Source organism: Cricetulus griseus, assembly GCF_003668045.3.
Source record: "Cricetulus griseus strain 17A/GY chromosome 1 unlocalized genomic scaffold, alternate assembly CriGri-PICRH-1.0 chr1_1, whole genome shotgun sequence".
Taxonomy (NCBI): domain Eukaryota; kingdom Metazoa; phylum Chordata; class Mammalia; order Rodentia; family Cricetidae; genus Cricetulus; species Cricetulus griseus.
The window spans coordinates 120,677,765-120,697,674 of record NW_023276807.1 but is presented as its reverse complement, the minus strand read 5'-3'; the positions used below and the strand labels follow the sequence as shown (position 1 = coordinate 120,697,674).

Sequence of the window (19,910 nt, the reverse complement as noted above, 5' to 3'; positions counted from 1 at the left end):
TTGCTGCTCATGGAAAGGTACAGGTGGTATTGCTCCTTCCCTTACCACCTCCTCTGAGACCATCCTTCCTACCTGCTGCCTGTCCTTAGGGAGGATGCTGTTGCTGGCTCCCTAAGAACCATGAGCTAATGTCTGGGAACTTTCTGAAGTTCAGTGGAAGCAAGCCACAGGGACGGAACCACAAACTGTCAATCAAGAACATTTTTGACTTTCACTACCTGGACCCCACATGTCCTGTGTCTTTGAAGTGACCCCACCCTCCCCACCCCCAAAAAGTTCTAAGATGTGAGATGAGGAATACCCCTTCTTTGCTTGGATCCTTGTCCCAAGGTACTCACAAGGTCCATCATCTCTTTTTAAAGGTGACCTCTTCTGTACACTCTGTTTCCTGTACTTCATTTTTCCTAGAAGCTTAATACCTGACCAAGTGAGCCACTCTCATTCTGTCCCATGGATTATAACATGTAATCAGTTACATGTGAGTTCACAAGAGCACAGAGTTTTGTGTTTTCGGGTCATTGCTGCATCCTCAGGCCTAAGACAGTTCCTAGCACAAAGCAGATGCCCAATAAACATCTGTGTGAATAAATGAATGAACAATGAACAATGCAGGCACAGAATCATAAAGAGCCAGCTGTGGCCAAAGAGAGACCTGCTGTGTCCCCACAACTCCATCTTCTGTGTACTTGAGTTAGTGCCATGGGGAGGGACTTTAAGCAGCACCCCCTTGGTGCCCAGCCTGGGACTTAGCATTCTGTGTTTACTGTGTACATTTCAGGTCATCACATGGAAAGTTCAGTGTTTGTTTCCTTCTGCAGATGGAGAAAATTCCCCATGCAGCTAGTGACAAAACTGAGAAGTAACTTTCATTCCCCACAAGGGAACTTCCCAAAGTCATCTGGGAGCAATGGTTCCTAGTTTCTCTGTCTACAAAAGGGAGTCTAACTTTCCTCATCCACCATCAACTTTGTATCTCATGAGAGCAGAATTCTGGGAAAATGGGAAGCAAGATATTGTAAGCTATGAGCCATGCAAATATGGGGTTGAAGATTTAGATTGCACTATGGAATGGAGATTGTATTAGGGAAAGCAGCCTAGAGCACAGGGGGCTGAGGGTTTGTCCCAGGCAAGGCTGCATATTAGGCACTAGTTTAGTAGTTGGTACTCCTTACTCCCAATGCCAAGGCATCTCATCTCCCCTTTTAGCTGTGTTAGGGGAGAGGGGAGAAGAGAGAACCAAGTTTCTCGCCCTTCATGGAACTTACGCTTTAGAAAGGAGAAGGAGTCAGGAAATAAACAGCGAGCAATAAACCATGAAGTAAATTATATGGTATGTTAGGAGATGGCATGTGCCTCAGACAAAGGCATGGGAGCAAAGGGGAGGGTGGCCGTGTTAATCCAATGGTCTAGGGGCAGGTCCTGTGGGGACCAGTGATCTCTATGCAAAAGCTTGAAGGAGCTGACAGATGGTTTGGGCACCAAGATGGAATCAGGCCTGGCATGGAGGAGAAAGGTGTGAGAATGGAAGTCGGGTATCTAGAAAGAGGAAGATGGCCATCCAACCAATGGACTGTAGAGGCCCCATGGAGCAAGGACAGTGAAAATTTCATCTTTATATTCTTGCTGTCTTTTCTTACCCAACATAATTATTTCCTTAACTGTAGCATTGAAGGCCTTGGAGACGTTGGCTGTCTATTTATGCCTCTGGGTTTGGGTGTCCTCAACTTCAGCATGAAGGAATCTGGGGACTTATCTCCATGTACACCTCTTTGAGTTGACTGTTGTGAGGCTCCAGCCTTCTCCTTCCTTCATCCTCTCATCCTGAGGCTTTAGACATGCACACAGATGCCCTGTGTGACTGGCTACCTTGCTCAGTAGTTGTCTTTACTAAAGGTGGGTGAGAACATGATCAGTCGGGTGAGAGTCAGAACAAGTTATGGTTTGTAAAATAAGGGTAATTAAATAAAAAAATGTCAGGGAACAAGGGCAAGCTGAAGGCTGAGTGGAGGGAAGCATGAAGGTGACAGGAGTTCAGGGGAAGACCAAGAGGAAATGAGTGTATGTCAGCAGGTGCCAGCAGTGCTGCTCTGGAGAAAGGAATGGAGCTGCTGGCTAGATGAGCCCCTCCAACAGGTTTGGTACCCCAGTCTAGATAGGAATTAGATGATGTTTGTGAGAGGAGAAGCTTGTGGTGGTGGTGGTGGTGGGTGATGTTCTGAAGACTGGGGTGGAAAGCAAAAACCTGAGCTTTTTTGAACCATGGGAACCACCATCAGGAAACAATGAGATGGGAGACAGCCCAGGAGACTAAAGAATTGCAACTGAGTCCTGATGTTGGAAATGGCTGCCTCAGAATGACAATGGAAGTTCTGGGCATTCAGCCTGGGGAAATGGCATTGTGGGTAACATGCTTGCTGCAAAAGTGTGGGGACTTGAGTATGATCAGCAGCATACATGTAAAAGGTAGGCACAACAGCATGCAACTGTAGTCCCATTGTTGGGGAGACAGAGACAAGGGGGATCCTTGGGGATCACTGGCCAGACAGCCTAGTGGAATTGGTGAGCTCCAGGTTCAGTGAGAGAAGGTCTCAAAAAAATACGGTGAGATCAATTGAGGAACATATTTGATGTCAACCTCTGTCCTACACATGTGTGCAAACACATAAGTGTACACATATGCACACTCAAATTCTGAAATAGCCAAGAAGAGCTCATTTGAAGGAGCAGAAGAGATGACCTAAATGAGAATATGAAGCCTTCTTACATTGCTGGCCCTGATTGAGAACTGAAAATTATGCAATTTGAAAATGTAATTTTTTTTTACCTGTGTGTACGTATGTGGGGTACATATGTACAAGTATGTGCTTATGAGGGGGCAGAGGCCAGAGGAGGACATCAGAGGTCCTGCTCTATCAACCTTATTCCCTTGAGACAGGGTCTCTCACTGAGCTTCAAGTTAGGCTAGCAGCCAGCAAGCCCCAGAGTTCTTCCTATCTCCTCCCCAGCAGCTCTAGGGTTCTATCTGTACACAGCCATACCTGCCTAGCTTTTTATGTGAGTGTTGGGTATCCTCATGGGATAGACATTTTAGTGACAAGCCCTTAGGAAAGTTTTGAAATAGTCAAATATGACTGATTCCCCTGTAACCTGCCCCCTTTTGTGATGCATTCTGGAAGTGAATCTCACTAAATAATGGAGGCTTGCTGCCCATGTCATCCTCCTCTCCTTGAGCTGGTACCATGTGGCTTACATGCTTGCTGCTTTCACACATATTCACTGACACTGGGCTCTGTGGGATCCAGCTGAGCTGGATGGTAGCATCTACAAGTCAGGGAAACCCCCATTTGTTCATACCTCCATGCTGATTGCTCTTGTGCTATATTGATATTTCCAGGCTAATCTTGCACAGCTGTTGAGAGACTCTCAGGACAGGAATAAACATCTGGGAGAAGAAATTAAAGAACTTCGGCAGAGGCTTGGCGAGGTCCAGGGTGACAATAAGGTACTGTGAATGTTGGCAGGGAAAAATTCACTGCGTGAGTGTGCACTGGAAGTCTCTGTGTATGTAGTACATCAGGAAACACACTGCAGCATCACCTGAAAAAACTTTGTTACAGATTTTTATATTTGCAAGAAGGGAAATTCACAGTTTAGCATTTGCCTTTATCGCAGCCCCTTCGTGTGTGCACATGCCTGTGAGCATGTGTGTGTTTGTGAGCTGCTCTAAAATATTGTTCCAACCCATTCTAGAACTTTCGTTATATTCAGCTTGGTGGTAGACAACATGTGGTTGAAGGCGAAATAAAACCAAATGTGATACTTCCTCCCTTCTACACAAATAATGGATTTGTGGCTCCGATGATTTGAATTTTAAGTAGTCATTCTACTAATGATGTTCACATCACCAATTTACTTTATTGCTAAATTTGGCAATTTGTATGGAACATTGCTCAAAATCCAAAGCTCGGCATTAATCAAACTCCCCTGTTGGCAACGTTAATTATAAAATATGAACTCATAAACTCCAAACTAAATGTGTGCACTCACTTTCTCCCAGCTGAAGCTATGAACAAAAGTACAATTGAAAAAGAGAAGAAAAACTACTCAAGTTAAGTTCTGTTCCCACAAATAATCTTCCATTTTGCCCAGCATGGACAGATTACAGATTCATTTTCAGCCCTTTGCCAGAGGCAGTGTTCACAACAGAAAGGGCGTTGAATTTCGACTCAGAAACGCTATATTGTGTGTGTCCAGGGGTGCTTTCCTGAGGAGACATTTTCTAGATGTTATTCAATTCCTTGACAAATGAAGGTAGCTTTCTCTTTTGTGAGGAGTTGGTGGTGGTTATTGGAAGGCACCATTTTGAAAGATGTTCACTTTTTTCTTTGTAAAACATGTTTAGTACTCCCTGGGAGTCAGTTGCCTAGAGGGAACTCTTCCACAATAAAAGATCAGAGAGGCCAGTGCTGATGGCTAGATGGGAAGCCCAGATGGTTTGGATATGGTGTCATTCCCTGCACCCCACCCTACCCACCCCTGTTGTGTACTGGAAATTTGGCCCTTGTATTAGTTACATGATAAAAACAACTTGAGGAAGCATGGCGACAGGAAGGTATGATGGCAGCAACAGGACGTGGACGTAGGAAGAGATGATACTGTACTAAGCTTTCTCTGTGGTTCAGTCCAGGACTCCAGCTGGTAGGCACCCATAGCCTACGTTTAGGGTGAGTCTTCCCACTTCATTTAAACTAACCTAGGACATTCCTCATAGCTGTGCTCAGTCATTTGTTTCTATGTCGATTAAAGTCATGTCTGGCTGTCAATCAAGACCACACACCACAGTCCCAGTCACAGCTCTGAAAGGAGCTAGGACCTTTAAGAAGCGGGGTCTAATAGGTTGGGTCCTAAGGCCCATGGGAGGTGACTATTTACCTCCTGTTTAATGGAGTAAATCAGGTTTCTAGTTGTTCATGAGTTGATGTCACAGGAACATCAGACCCTTCTCTGCTCTCTCACTTTTCCCTCTCCAGCTGACATCTTCTGTATCCACCAAACTATGCTGCTGCCACAAGGTCCTCACTAGAAGTCCTCAAAAGATATGAGCCAAGAGAACGTCTTGTCTTTATAATGTACCCAGCCATTGGTGTTTTGTTACCATAATGGAAGACAGGGTTAGAGAAATGACTCAGCAGTTAAGAGTACTTGTTGCCCGAGTTTGAGAACTAGAGTTTAGATTTTGGCATCTGTTTCAAGAGCCGGATGTCCTGAATGTTTCTGTAACTCCAGCTCTGAGTTGGGATAGAGACAGGAAGTTCTCTGGGTTTGATGGCTTCTAGCCAAGTGAAGAAAACTAAAGCTCCAGGTTCATGGGGAGATGCTATGTGAAAGGGATACATGGAGGTCAAAGGTAGCTGGGGCTGTGTGATAGAGACTTGGTTAAGCCTTTGAGGGAGGTGTGTGTGTGTGTGTGTGTGTGTGTGTGTGTGGTGGTGGTGGTGGTGGTGGTGGTGGTGGTGGTGGTGGTGGTGGTGGTGATTTTGATGGTTTGTTGTTTTGATCCATTGTACCATGTGTGGCTTCCACTCTTCTTTCATCATCCAGATGCAGGCCATGTCTTTGTCATGGTGCACCAGGCATTTGTGCTCTGTCCACTGCTGGTTTTTCCAGCCATAATCTGGTTGATGTCATCTTCTTCATTCAGGTTCAGCCTGTCTGCCTTGCTGCCTTGAGTCATGGGATCTTTGCACCTATTACATACTCTGGGGCCTTCTCCTTGACTCTCCTTTCCATCCATTTCCGTTCCAGTCAGATCATGGATTAAATGTAGTTTTGCCAGCTTTCAGATGTCAGTCCTGTGTGTCCTCACTGTGTTTGGCTCTGCTCCTCAAACTGATACTTTAGCCCCAGGGGAATGCTCAGAAGATAAGTGCTAGGCCCACCCATACTTCAGTATGCGATCCTTAGTTCCCCCCACAGAGCCCTCCTTAGCAAATCTCCCAGGAAGGGGTGGAATGTATTGCCTGAACAGTGCTGTGAAGGGATAAAGGGAAAGAAAGGATTGGCACAGGGACGGTGTGGTGGCTCATGAGTAATTCCAACACTTGGGAGTCAAAGGCAGGAGGATCTTGGGATCAAGACTAGCCAAGATGAGAGTAGAACAAAGGAATTCATGTAAGAGAGAAGGGGAAAGTGGCTCACAGAATCCCTACTCCATATCATCACCCTGTGTGGTGTGAGGAACTTAGAAACTGGAATAAAAGTTCTAGAAAAGCAAAATGTCCCAATAAGGGACAAACAGAAACTCCAGCTGGAAGCCCCTGGGAAGGCCTGATAGGTGCAAGGGCAGAGGACAAACTTTGGTGGCCAGAGGGTACCCATGTCAACCCTGCACGTGGTCGGTTGATTCTACTCAGCATACTTAAGGGATGGATATTTGCTACTTGTAGATGAAGCAGGGGTCAAGGGCAGTGCTTGCTGAACACCTGTGCCTGTGGGAAGTATCTCTGAGTCACCATTTTTGACAATGACCTTTCACCATGCCATAGGCAGCTGACTGTGGGTATTGAGCACACATGAGCCCTGAGGTGACAGGAAATGACCTGCCTTGGATATTTCAGAGAGACTGACTTTTCTATTTGTTCAGCTAGAGCCTTGGCACCCTACACTTCATAAAGCACTTCCAAATGGCTTCTGGAAGGTTTGCAACTACAGCAGCTATGACAGCTTAGTATTTGCATAAACTGGGGGGGCATCTTATGATACATTGGGGAGTGCTTGGAACTCATCACTACCTGACCTTCCTCTGTCTGGTGCCCAAGAACTGGAGAGAGGAGCAAGAATGCACCCAGATAAATACAAACTCCCAACCCATACGAATTGAGAAGTGTGATAGTTGAAACACACCAGAAACTTCCCCTTCCTCAAAATTTCAGGTTTTTTTTTTTTTTTTTTTTTTTTTTTGGTATGGATGTGTTCCCATATGTGTGGGTGATTGCAGGTGCATTATGAACTTGTACATGTTTGTGGATGTATGTGGAGGCTAGGGATTACTCTCTACTCTCAGGTGGTTACCTTAATTATTTTCCTTTCATTTATTTTTTTTTTTGAGACAGGGTCTCTTACTGAGTTTGGAACTTGCTAGCCAGCAAGGCCCAGAGATCCCCTGTCTCCACCTCCTCAGTATCGGGATTAAAAATTTCAGTGTTTAAAGGTCAGTGAGGACTCTGGGGAGGAAAGGCTCCAGGCACCACCCTCACTTGGGAGAATCCTTGTGGGTGATGCAGGGCCCTTGTGTTCATGTGTGAGAGAAGAGAACCAGTTATGTAGGAAGGACCCCTCCCCCAACTATACTCAGCCTGCTCTGAATGGCCTCAACACCCCTGGTCTTTGCCTGTCTTTTCTCCTAGTCATGGAATAGAGAGAAGGGTAAGAGGCTGGAAAGTGGTAGAAGAAGGTGATGGGGAATGTAATGTGTATGTTTATCTTATTGATTATTGAATAAAATACTGTTTGGCCAATGAGACAGCAAGTTAGAAGGGACTAGGAGTCAAAGAAGATTCTGGGAAATGTAGTAGAGAAGTGGTGATCCAGGCAGAAAGTGACATAACAAGGAGACTCATATTTAAGCAAAGGAAACCGAAAGTGTCCCCTTTTTCCCCTTTGCTCTTCCTCCAGCGGAGCAATGTGATCCACCTGCATGGAGGGACGCCAATAAGGCATCTGATAAGTCTTATAAAATATATAGATTTATGATAATTAAGACTGAGCTAACAGATGAGAAGTCCTAGTCATTGGCCAAGCAGCATTTGAACCTAATACAAGTCTCTCTGTGTATTAATTTGGGCCCTAACTCGGGTGTAAAGCGCACATGTGGTGGTGGGGCTCGGTGGCTTATGGTGGAAAGATTCATCGTAACAAGAAGGGGATCTCTGTGGATCTAAAACTTCAACAACAAGCTGGTAGAGGCTATCTGAGTCTGAGAGGGGAGCTGGCACTGCCTCTCTGGCAGAGAGAGCCCAGCTTCTGAAACTTAGCCAGCTTTCTTGCCATTAGGACTGATGTCATAGCAAACATCAGGCACCTGTTTTAGTCAGAATTACTCTTACTGTGATGGAACACCATGACAAAAGCAACTAGAGGAGGAAAGGGTTTATTTGGCTTCAACTTCCACATCACAGTTCATCACTGAAGGAAGTTAAGACAAGGAACTCCTGAAATAGGGCAGGAACTCAAATAGGGTAGGAACTTGAAGGCAGGAACTGTTGCAGAGGCCATGGGGGAGAGCTGCTTACTGGATTGCTTCTTAGAGTTTGCTAAGCTTTTCTTATAGAACCCAGGACCACCAGACCAGGGGTGGCACCTCCCACAATGGCCTGGGTACTCCGCCATCACTCATTATTTAAGAAAATGTTCTACAAGCTTACCTACAGCCTGGTCTTATGGAGGCATTTTCTCAATCAAAGTTCCCTCCTTTTGCATTAACTATAGCTTGCATCAAGTTGACATAAAACTGGCCAGCACACCACCAAACTGATACCTGTGACCTTGGAATAATTTGCCTCCCATAAGGATCTGGCTGAAGAGCAGCAGTAGAGACAACCCAGGAGGCCCCATCTTTGGGCATGCTTAGACCCAAGTGTGTGTTTCTGCTCTGCCTGCCAGTGTGTTAGTGGTCTGAAGAAATTCAGTCATTTCTGGGGTCTCTGTGTCCTCATCTGTAAGATGCCCATCAGTGGTGGCCAGGCTTCTTTCTGTGTTGACCCTCACACACCTGGTAACTCCCTGTATTCTAGCAGCTAAAGTTGCATAAGAAGCTGAGAAACACAAAGTTCCCCACTAGGGAACTTAAACACTGATTGGGGAGACAGACAGAGAACAAAACACATAAAGTCATCAGACAGTGTCTAGTGTGAGAAGATGAGAAAGCAGGGTGACGAGCTTTAATGAGGGAATATGCGCTCCATCCTGCTCACTGTGCAGCGAGTTCTCTGGATGGGAGGGTACTGTTACCTTTAGCATGCCACAGGCCAGTATTGCCTGAGAATCCCCTCATACCAGAGTGTCATCAGCAGTCAGAAACTTCCCTCCTGTAGTCCCACTACTTCCAGGGCCCTCAGTGTGTGCCCCAGCAGAGATCATGATCCAAGTGAAAGCCTGCCACATGGCAGCTGGACCTCCAAGTTCAGCCCCTCATCAACACCCAGGTGTGGCTATCAGCAAGCATCATTTTTATGCAGGGCTTCTGGAAGCTCTTTGTGTGCTGTGCACCCTATTAAAGGAACACCTGTAAGATGTACCCATAGCTGTCACACACCCCCAGACCCTCTAGAACAGTGACAACAGTGGTGACTCTTGTGTGATTTTTATTTTGCTTCATGTTAGAGACCATAGTACATGGCTGGTAGCAGACCCCTAACCAGTGTGGCATGGGCAGAGGCAAGAAAGCTTCCATTTTTTTAGCTGTCACTATGATACTGGAGAAATTCAGGCTTTCCCTTTAATAATAAGCTTTCTATTTCACCAACTGGCAGCTCTAAGTGCCTCTCTCTGTTTGATCTGGTGTTGGCCCTATAAAACCACAGAGCCCTTCTGTGACTGCCGATTGTGGGGAGTGGTTGGATGAATCCTGCAAAACAGAGAAGTCCAAGACAATAAAGACAGGCCAGTGAGCAAGCAGGTGATCAATTAAAGTATACTTTATTTATTTAAAAAAATAGGAAAGTGTGTTCAGCTGTGGTTGTCACGGTCTTGGATGTATCTGGGAAAGCTGTGTACAAGCTGTTCTAGGTGCTTTGCAGAGGAGGTCTGTTGGACTAATCTCCAGAAGGGGGCGCCCTATGAGATATTCTCCTTTGGAGCAAAGCAGACATTTTGTTTTGTTTTGAGCTAGGGTCTCATGTAGCCCATGGGTTCAGTTCATTTAACACATATGCTCTGGGGATGGCACAAGAAACAGTAAGTCACTACTTTCATGGGACTTGAATTGGGGCAGAGCCACAATTGAACAAACAAACAAGTCCTGTTCCTAGATTCTGGGAAGTGGAGTTTCACCATCGCACCACACTATCATTAGGGTAGGTTCACTATGATCTGTGCTCCATACTAAAGGTCAGAGAGTTGAGGTGTACTAGATGGACACAATCTCAATATGTCAGAGATGCCAGGCACTAGGCAGAATGTGAGGCTAGCTGGCTAATGGTATGGGCACTCAGGAAGTACTGCCCTCACATGCCCAGGGCACAGACCTGAAGGAAGGAGGGCAGATATATAGAGGATGAAGTGCAAATATCCTGGGGCAGGATGGAGAATAGAGTGTTTTTGAGGATTTCACTGGGAAGTTGCAACACATGCTAGTTCAGAGCAGGTTCTGCAAAAATATATGTGATTTATCTGAGTGGGGTGGTGCAGGATAGTATCACAGCAGAGGACAAGCCCTGGAAAGCCAGGACCAACCCCACCTCGGCCATTTCTAGGATTTTCCATTTAAACCAGTGACCTTGCCTCTCTTGGTCTCAGCTGACTGGACACCATCATCACCAGCTGGATACAAAGTGGATCTTCCCCAGGGTTGAAGGCATTTCAGCATCCTGGACAGCACTAGATGGGGTACAGGGGTCAAGGAGACCAGAACCCAGACCCATCCTGCCTCTCTGAAAGGAAGGGACATTAGGATCTTCTTCTGGGTTGTGAGGAACATGACAGAGGGTCAGCCCTGATCTGAGAAGCATTTGTTGTGGATACTGAAGTTTTCAGGAGGTACCATGGAGCTGATGCCAGGTGCCACACACAGATGTTCATAGAGGCAGGCATTGAGAAGCAAGGGACATGGGAAGGAATATCTTTAGCCAAGATGAGACATCTAGGGAAGTCTCTAACCTGAGCCTTGACAAGGACAACATGGGTGACTGTGGGAAGTTCTAAGACTGTATGTGTAGGGGCATGGAAGCACAAATACCTGGGCGTTGGGATGGATACCAGGAGGGATGCAGGAAGGCTGGGTGAAGCACAGTCACCCAGCAGGAGATGGCAGGAGGTAGCAGGAGATGGCATTGGGCAGGTAAGGAGAGTCATGTGGGCCTCCCAGTCTCAGCAAGGGCTCTACACCATCTCAGTGCAGGAGAAAGCTACTGTGAGTGTCTGTTTTGGGCAGGAAGCTTTGAGCACATTGCTTTCTCAGCCCAAGGAGGGAGCTCATTAGCTGACATGCACAGTAGTGTGTGGATGACAGTTTCTTGAGTCCCAAGAGAGGAGCACAGGCCCCATCATCTTGTTATAAGTGACAAACTTTTTTCATTTTTCTTTTATTTGTTTTTGAGACAGGGTTTCTCTGTGTAGTTCTGGCTGTCCTGGAACTTACTGTGGAGTCCAGGCTGTCCTTGAACTCAAAAATCCACCTGCCTATGCTTCCTGAGTGCTGGGATTAAAGGCATGTGCCACCATGCCTGCTGACAAACTCTTTTGCATAGACACTGGTGTATCTTTAAGGTCACACTTATCTTTGTTTTTAAATTCGCAAGTCATGTGTGGCTTGGCAAGGTTAGGTGACTTTGTCAGGGCACATAGCTAGGATTGGCAAAAGAAGAATCTGAACAGAGGTAACACTCAGAGAATAGTGGCTCCCACCCTAACTGCCACCCAGTACCCATTGGACAAAATGGATTCTAGCAAATGAAAACAATGCTATAGGCCATGACAGTAGAAACCTGAGACGAGGTCAAAGAAGGATTGTGTCTCTGTGACTCAAGGACTAGGGAGGCCTCACATAGGCTAAGCCTGGTGGGGCCTGGGCAGCTGGCAATGACCTGGAGTCTTCCTGCCAGGTTGTTTTGTTCCCTGTCCCCCAGCGACATCTGAGCTGCAGCTGGGCATTGTGCACCAGCCAAAGACTCATGTCCATAATTCATTCATAAACATTTATTTCTCTCTAAATCAGCAAATGGTAGTGTCCCTTGCTGACAGAGCGGGTGTTCACAGAGCACTAGTTCTCTTGGCACTCAGAAACTAGCTGTATTGTTGTGATGCCCTGTTTGAGGATGGCAAATGTGGGAAGCAGTGCTTATTGTTACTTCCTTTGGTAGACAGCCACGCCGTCATGCTCACTTGTAAGCCTGGGTCTGGAGCTCGGCTTCAGCCATCTTAAAGACAGCATATTTCCCTAGGTGGTTGTTAGGGGCTACTGAATGGATGATGATGACAATGTGGTGGTGGTGGTAATGGTAGCAATGATCATAATGATAGTGACAGTAATGAAGGTGATGGTGATGATGATACCCATTCTGCAAGCAGCTGATGTTAGTCAGTCACACACTTTCTCTGCTCCTGGACTAAGCTAATGCCATAAAGAAGGACCACTTTCTGTTCTTCAGGGCCATGACTATCATCAACATGGGGCAAGCTCAGATTACCTGGATGGTCCTTAAATTTCACAAACAGTCAAGGGCAAACAGTTGCATGCATGCCTCCAAACTGTGGCATTATTGATGATTGCAAACATTACAACTTAGCATAGATAGTTGGGAAAATGTAGTCTATGTACATTGAATACATACAGTCACTCTCCTCATGAGTGTGAGGGGAATCACTCAAATTTTAGAATGACTTCTTTTCTTTGCATCCCTCATTCCTTTTCACCTATGTGGCCCCTAAGCCAGTATTCCTTTACTATGCCTCCACTCTCTCCCATTTCATAGTGTGCTCTCAGCAGGGAGATACAGAGGCATGGAGACATTCAAGATCATTTTTGGGGAGTAAGTGTGGGAAGCCCTAAACAGGTGACCCCAGAGCCTATGAGATGTCCTTGTAGAAGGCAGGCTTGATGTCCTGGGCTCTACGTAGCCACAGCAATAGCCTCACCAGGCCCTTTCTGCTGACTGCATTTAAATTTCAGACCCAACTAGCAACCCAACTTGAGCTTCAGTTTAAATGTGTTTCAACCAGTTCAGCCCTGCCATGTAGGAGCAATATTATCTGCACATTAAACACCAAATGATAGCTAATGCATTGATTGACATTTAACTAGCATCCAGTGTAAAGATAGCTCTGTTCTATGGAGTGGGGGCTCACTAGGCATGTGTAATAATTAATTGGCATTAATAAACAGAATTGTATGATGCTAAATGAAATGTGCTGTGAGGCCAGTTGTAACTGGAAAGTGAGGTTTCTTTACCTGTAGTTCAAGCTGTCTATCTAGAATGTGTCTTCAAGACATAGCCCGAGTCTCCTGTGACCTCCTGACAGAAGCCTATGTGCTTGTGATCCAGCCTCTGGGGTTTGACAAATGCTGCTTCTCAGCTTTGCTGTGTGTCCATGTGTTCCATGAGGCCACTTCAATGCTGATTGTGAGAGTATTGGCTTAGTGGTCTAGGGAGAGGTGGGGAGGCTCCTGCCAGCCTCTGCCACAGCTACTGTGCCAATGTTTTCTGTAAGCTTCCATTTAACCTAAACTTATTTGACAGAGATGTTTAATTTATCAGCATTAAACTAACAGGCTAACCCATTCTTTAACTTAGACTCAGAAGGAGCTGCCTCAATTCACAAATTTTCCCTATGAGGCACATGGCAGCCATCCTTCTTGCACTCAAAAACACTAGACAGCATACCAGCAGTGTACATGAAGCCATCATCAGGAGACCTTTCCCACACTGCCAGTGGGAGTATAGATTTATACAACAATGGGAGGAAATGCTGTAGCACTTCCAATTATAAGTAAATAAAATGTTATATATGTGCACCAAACTATAGCAGTTGCACTACTGGGTATGTATTCAAGGGAATGAAATCAGTATATTAAAATATACCTTCATGCCTTTGTTCATTGATATGCTACTCAGGCTAGCCATAGTATGGTGCCAGCCTAAGTGTGCATCAATGGACTGGATAAAGAAGATATGGTACATATGCCCAGTGGGATACCACTCTGTCTTCATAATGGATGAAATTCAGAAGACATCATGTTAGATAAATAATAAATAAATAAATCACAGAAAGACCTCAGGATCATATTATTATCCAGAATCTTAAAAAGGTTATTCACAGAAAAGTTGCACTAGCTAGTTTTTATTGTCCACTTGACACAACCTTTAGTCAACTGGAAAGAGAGAACCTCACCTGAAGCATTGCCTCAATCAGATTGGATGGTGGCCATGTCTGTGAGAGATTGTCTTGATAGATGTGGGAGGGCTCATCCCACTGGGGTAGGAGTGGAGAGAAGCATCCCTAAGCCTCTGTGTCTGGGCTGCATAAAATAGCTAGCTCAGTATGAGCCAGGAGCAAGCCAGTCAGCAGCTCTGGTTTTGCTTTCTACAGTTCCTGCTTGAGTTTCTGCCTTGATTTCCCTCAATGATGGGCTGTCCCTGGAAATGTAAGCCGAAACCAACCCTTCCCTTCCCAAGTTGTTTTGGTCAGAGTGTTTTACCACAAAACCAGAAAATCTGTTTATCTGAGACTGGGGTGGGCATGGGAGCATAGGTGTTAACATCCTGACAGAGTCACACTTGAAGGGGAGGATTAAGCTTCACGCTTTATTGCATAGTAGGTGACCATGGTTAATTAGCACCATGCAGTATGTATTTCATAGCAGTTAGGTTCCAAAGCTTTTCATGATAAATGATAAATGTGGGAGGTGAAATGTGTATTAATTACAGTGCCAGGAACATCATGCAGTATATACATACATGAAAACAACACATTGAATCCCACAAATACGTGAATTTTATAAAACCATCAAAATCAAAAAAGAAAAAGAAAAATGTGGGCACTCAGGACCAAGCCGGCCATGGACAGGCCATCCACAGTGTGAGGCAGGGAGGCAGAAGGTGGCCTTGCTGACCTCATCTGGGCTGAACATCCGGCCCTCACATATTTCCCACTCTGAATATTCAACAATGAAACTAGAAGACCTTGAACATAGATTTGGGGGTGAAAATAAGTAAGCTGTGTTAAGTAGGAAAAATCCAAAAATCCACATGCTATGAACCCCAAGGATGGACTTAGCAGATTCCACTAGGAATGGAGTTCTGCATGTGAGTATTCTCCACCCTCGGCCAGCCCTTGGCTCACAGCACTCAGTAGATATTGTGAGATTCAGTGAGCAGTGGAGGGTCATTGCATCCTGCCTGCTTTTCTGCAGTTATCACTTCTTTTCAAGTTCACTGCTGTCATAATTTCAATTAGGTAATTCTGCCTAGGCTTAAACTAACTTTCTGTCTCTCACCTGACCCAAATCCTTCAGAAATGCTGAGGCTTAACCCCTTGTGCTGGTCACTGTTCTCGTAAGGCTCAAGCAGGAGCAAGAAAGAACATGCCCACAGTGAGCTATGCTGGGCTGTCATACCCACATGATAGAGACAACATGTTCCTAGGGCTTCATGCATATGCAGCTATAGGGATAAGTTGATGCATGATGAACCTTTTTAGGATAAGTACATTGTGATGGGCAGGCATGGATGCTCTAAGATTATGGGTTCATCCTGGGACCTCTCCCATAACTCCCACTGTGGCCTTACCTGGGAGGCGGGAGCTGGGAGACAGTATGCAGAGTGTCAGCATCCCCAAACACAGATGTTTGGGTACTTTATATATTTGGTCACTTTATGTATTCTCTCAAACGTAAGTTCTTAGCACATACTTGGTCACCGTGTGTAAAAGGCTTGTGTTCTCCAGTTCTTTCTACTTGTCTTTTCTCAAGAAGCTAGCCCATGTCTGGGGTCATTCACAGAACCACATTGTCAGGAGCACTTACTGGGCATTGAATAGCATGTTAAAAGTTCCTGATAGCATTGTCTAGTGGTTCAATATATAGGGCGTGTCCATCTTAGCAGATCCTAACCAGTCCTAGGGGGTTACTTTTGGATCTTTGCTAAGTCTAAATGAGGTTCAAGAGTTTCTTCTTTCTCATTGTGGCACATCCACCTTCCAGTATCAAGCCTGGCTACCCCAGCCTTACACTGAACATGTGCACATGTGTATCAACAATCAAAAATTATAACAGAACTTTCTCTTTCTTAAAACTTCATACTATTGATAAGCAGTTTGTTCTATGCTTTTCCCCAGTAGTTCTTGCAAGAATTTTACTCTTCCAGAAATGTCTGGATAGGTCCTTGAGGTTTGGGGGGATGTACTCATTCATATTCTTTCTCTCTTCCTTTGCCTTTTTTTTGATAATGGAACATGCAGCTGTTGAGGATGACAATTGCTAAACAAAGGCTCGGAGATGAAGAAATTGGCATGAGGCATTTCGCAGCCCATGAGCGGGAGGATTTGGTTGAGCAGCTGGAGCGAGCTAAGGAACAGGTGACTGCTGAGCTCTGTTGTGGGTGGGGATGCCTGCATGAGGCCTCACAACAGGAAGTAGGGCACACATGCTCCTGTGTCCAAGTCTAAGAGGAAGCCAGGGGATGCTGACAGAGCTTGACTTCCTCCATTCTTCCTAGGTTCATGCTGAGTGTCTGATGGCAGCCGGGGGTATCCAGTACTGAATGTCTGTTGTTCTGTGCATGCCAAGAGACTTGCCACCATCCACCTGCATAGGCAGTTGGGAAGAAATGTGACAAACTGGCCTGTAACTTAGGAGTTTCCACTAAGATGCTGAGCAATGTTTTGTAGGCAGGATTTCAGAGGGTGCGGAGCCCTGCTTGGGAAGCAGCTACAGAAACAAACTTCCTTCCTCTTCTCTGACTAACTGGGCATAGGACACCCAGGGTTTGAGTGGCTTGGAACAGCATGTCTTTGTAAAGCTCTAGCATCAGCCTGCCCTTTCCATACCTGTGAATGAGAGCAATGTGCTGGGGCTGGAGAGCACACTTATCTGTCCCACCCATGTTAAGTGTCTGGTTGGAAGGTGGCCCTAGCTCTAGTCCTTACCCAGCCTGCAATGTGGGTGACTCTAGCACTTGGGCAGTTCCCATAAGCTCTCCAAGTCAGCCAGTCTAGTGGAAGCTACACCCCTGACCCAAAAGCCCACATTTGAGAACCACTGTGACACTCCTTGGATTTCAGATCGAGTCCTTGGAACATGACCTGCAGGCATCAGTGGATGAACTCCAGGATGTGAAGGAAGAGCGGGCTTCCTACCAGGACAAGGTAGACAGGCTGAACCAGGAGCTCAACCATATCCTGGGCGGTCATGAGAACCGTATCATTGACGTGGATGCTCTGTGCATGGAGAACAGGCGAGTGCTGAGCATTGGAGGGAGGCAGTCTGGGGGGCGGGGTTCCTGAAGCCCTGTCTGTAGTTGAGACAGCACATTTGGAATGCAAAGCAAGTCACAGTCCCCAAATATTGGCAATGGCATGTACTGGTAAGAAGAGAAGGGGGAAACACCCACTTATCTAGCCTCCCTCGCTTCCCACACCTTCTCTGATTGGGCCACAAGGGTGAAGAGCCAGGAAGAGTTGTTTGTGGCTGCTGTCAAGGAGAGGAGAAAGAATAAGAAAATAAATTGAGAAATTCCCTTAGCTGTGTCTTTGCCCCCAGGCACATTTCTGCGTGTGGATGTGTCTGACTTGTGTTATGGCTGGCGCCTTCTCTTCCTGGTTTGCTCCCTGGTGGAATCATCTTAATGAGAATTATGTGAAAAGGATGTTGTTGTCCCTTAGGGGATCTCCAAGAGGGCTGTTTCAAAATGGGATGTCTGTGATTTGGGCATGTCTGACCTTGATCACTTCCATTTAATAAAAGGTCACATTTTCCTACACCTGCCCTCCCGGATGAGAAAGAAGTCGTTACAAGTAAATGACATCTGGGCTTCATGTTTTGCTCTTATCATTTAGTGGGCTTCATTCCCCCCCAACCATGCCCATCTTAGTTATGTGTGTGTGTTTTTCTAGATATCTTCAAGAGAGATTGAAACAACTCCATGAGGAGGTCAGCCTTCTGAAGTCAAACATTGCCAAGTACAAGGTAACAGTCAAGACGACGTCTGTAATTCTCCACTCGGTATCTACATGTCATCCTAGTTTGATTCTCTTTTATGTTTCAAAGACATTCCATCATTTTCCTGTCCTCCCAAATGGAGCCCAACAAGAGCCCTAATTGGGATAGCCAATAAAACCAACCACATAACAGTAAAATCCCAATGCCCTCTGTTCCCAGTATCTGCTTCTATGTCTATAGTCTGGACAGGGCATTGTGAAACCTCCGAAACCCTTGTGCTTCCACCTTGGAGTCGCATCCCTGTGAACTCAGGGGTCCTCTCCACTTCCTCTGTGAAATGTACAGTTATCAGATTCTATTTATTGCATAATTATCCCCCAAGAAAGTGATTTCGGTGGGAGAAGACACAAAGATGAACATCATAGCCTAAACGCTAGTGTTTGAGGCATCCTGGAAGGATAGAATGTTTGAATTTGCCTCCTCACTGTCATTTAGTCTAATTCCAGCTCCATTGGTTTGATAATATCTATTTCAACAGTGTTAGTTGTAAGTGTTATAATTGGAAAGCTCTCCTGGGTCTCTCTGCTTTGAAAATAGATTGATGGCTCTTTCTGCTGGTGAAGTTTTACAGCCAACTTAATACTAGGGAGAGCTGGCTCATTGTCCTGGTTTTTGACATTGGCTTTTGTTCTCAGAGATCACCATGGCTTTCCATCGGGCAGGAGCCACACTTTCATTTACATCAATCTATATATAAACATGAAGCAAGGAAGTGTGTGCTTTTTAGGATATAAATTTACAACCATTTATATCTTTTCATGTATCATGTTCATATTCCAAACAATGGCAGACTACTATATATCAGTGTGAAGGCAAGAGTCTATCCTAAGAATGACCATGGCAGCATGTGTACTTAATCCTGTGTCCAAGGCAGACATCACTAATTGACCACGATCTTTTTCCAATCCAAGCATCATGTCTTTCCAGAGACCACCATCGGTACATGAAAGCCAATGTAGTCTTCATGTCAGGTCTGTTCTAAAATGATTTCCATAACAAGTTTCTCCACATGTAGTCTGGGTTCTTGCCTCAGATCCCATTTAGGGAACGTGAGTTAAACACCTCTGAATACAAGGGACTACAGCTACTGCCTTTCTCTCTTGCAGTAACTTAAAAAACAAACAAACTCTCTCTATATGGAGCCTCTTAAAATCCCAAGGACTGGGAGTTCTATGTTTTAGGCTACATTTGGAGTCTTCCAGGGTTCCTGTGAGTACACAGGGGTATTCCCTTAACAAGGCACTTTTCCATCACTGCCTTTTCTGACAAAGGTTTTTGGGTTTTCCATTGTTGCTACAGAATGCTCTCGAGAGACGGAAAAACTCCAAGGGCCAAGGCAAATCCAGCAGTAGTGCTCTGACTGGGGTCCTGTCTGCAAAGCAAGGTAGGAGTTAATATCCAGGTTGGACCAATTTCTGAGCAGAGAGCTGCAGTCCATGTCCCACCTAAGTCTCTGGGTTTGTGGAACAGAAAACAGTGGCACCTGACTGCCACATGCAGCAGGACTGCCTGAGTCCTTCCAACCCAGATTACCCCCTACCCAGGTTTCTGGTTTGACAGGTCTTCGAGGTAGAACCTGAGACTCTACATCTGCAGGGTGTCCAGGCCATGCTGCTGTAGTGGGAGACCCCCACTTTAGGAATCATCACCTTAGAGCTTCTCCAATGGCTGGATTCTCTTGAAAATGTTTTTCCTTCCCTCTAGATGTCCAGCCTCCCTAAGTATTTCTCCTGGCCTATGCAGACAGAATGGCAAAGCCCCCTACTGCATAGATCATTGCACCATGGATCATGGGAACACATGCCGTTTTCAAAGAAGCTTTCATTGATTGCAGCTTTGTTCTTCCTTCCTGTCGATTCCAATGAAGAATAATGATCTTCAGGAGTGGTCTGGGGGAAAAATAGCAGAAAGCTTGAGTCTGGTACTTCATATTCTTCAGTCAGCTCTCGACTTAAGCCTAAGGTTGCACAGGCCGGCT

General features: G+C 45.6%; 1 protein-coding gene across 2 annotated transcripts in view; it reads left to right on the top strand.

Moving 5' to 3' along the window:
* Ccdc149 (coiled-coil domain containing 149) overlaps positions 1-19,910 on the top strand; it is a 58,544-nt gene that overhangs the window by 14,213 nt on the left and 24,421 nt on the right. For both annotated transcript variants that reach the window (XM_035452106.1, XM_035452105.1), the window contains exons 3-7: positions 3,395-3,502; positions 16,174-16,290; positions 16,996-17,168; positions 17,827-17,899; positions 19,232-19,316. In XM_035452106.1, the coding sequence (XP_035307997.1) occupies positions 3,395-3,502; positions 16,174-16,290; positions 16,996-17,168; positions 17,827-17,899; positions 19,232-19,316 (556 nt within the window). The remainder of the gene's footprint in view (positions 1-3,394; positions 3,503-16,173; positions 16,291-16,995; positions 17,169-17,826; positions 17,900-19,231; positions 19,317-19,910) is intronic.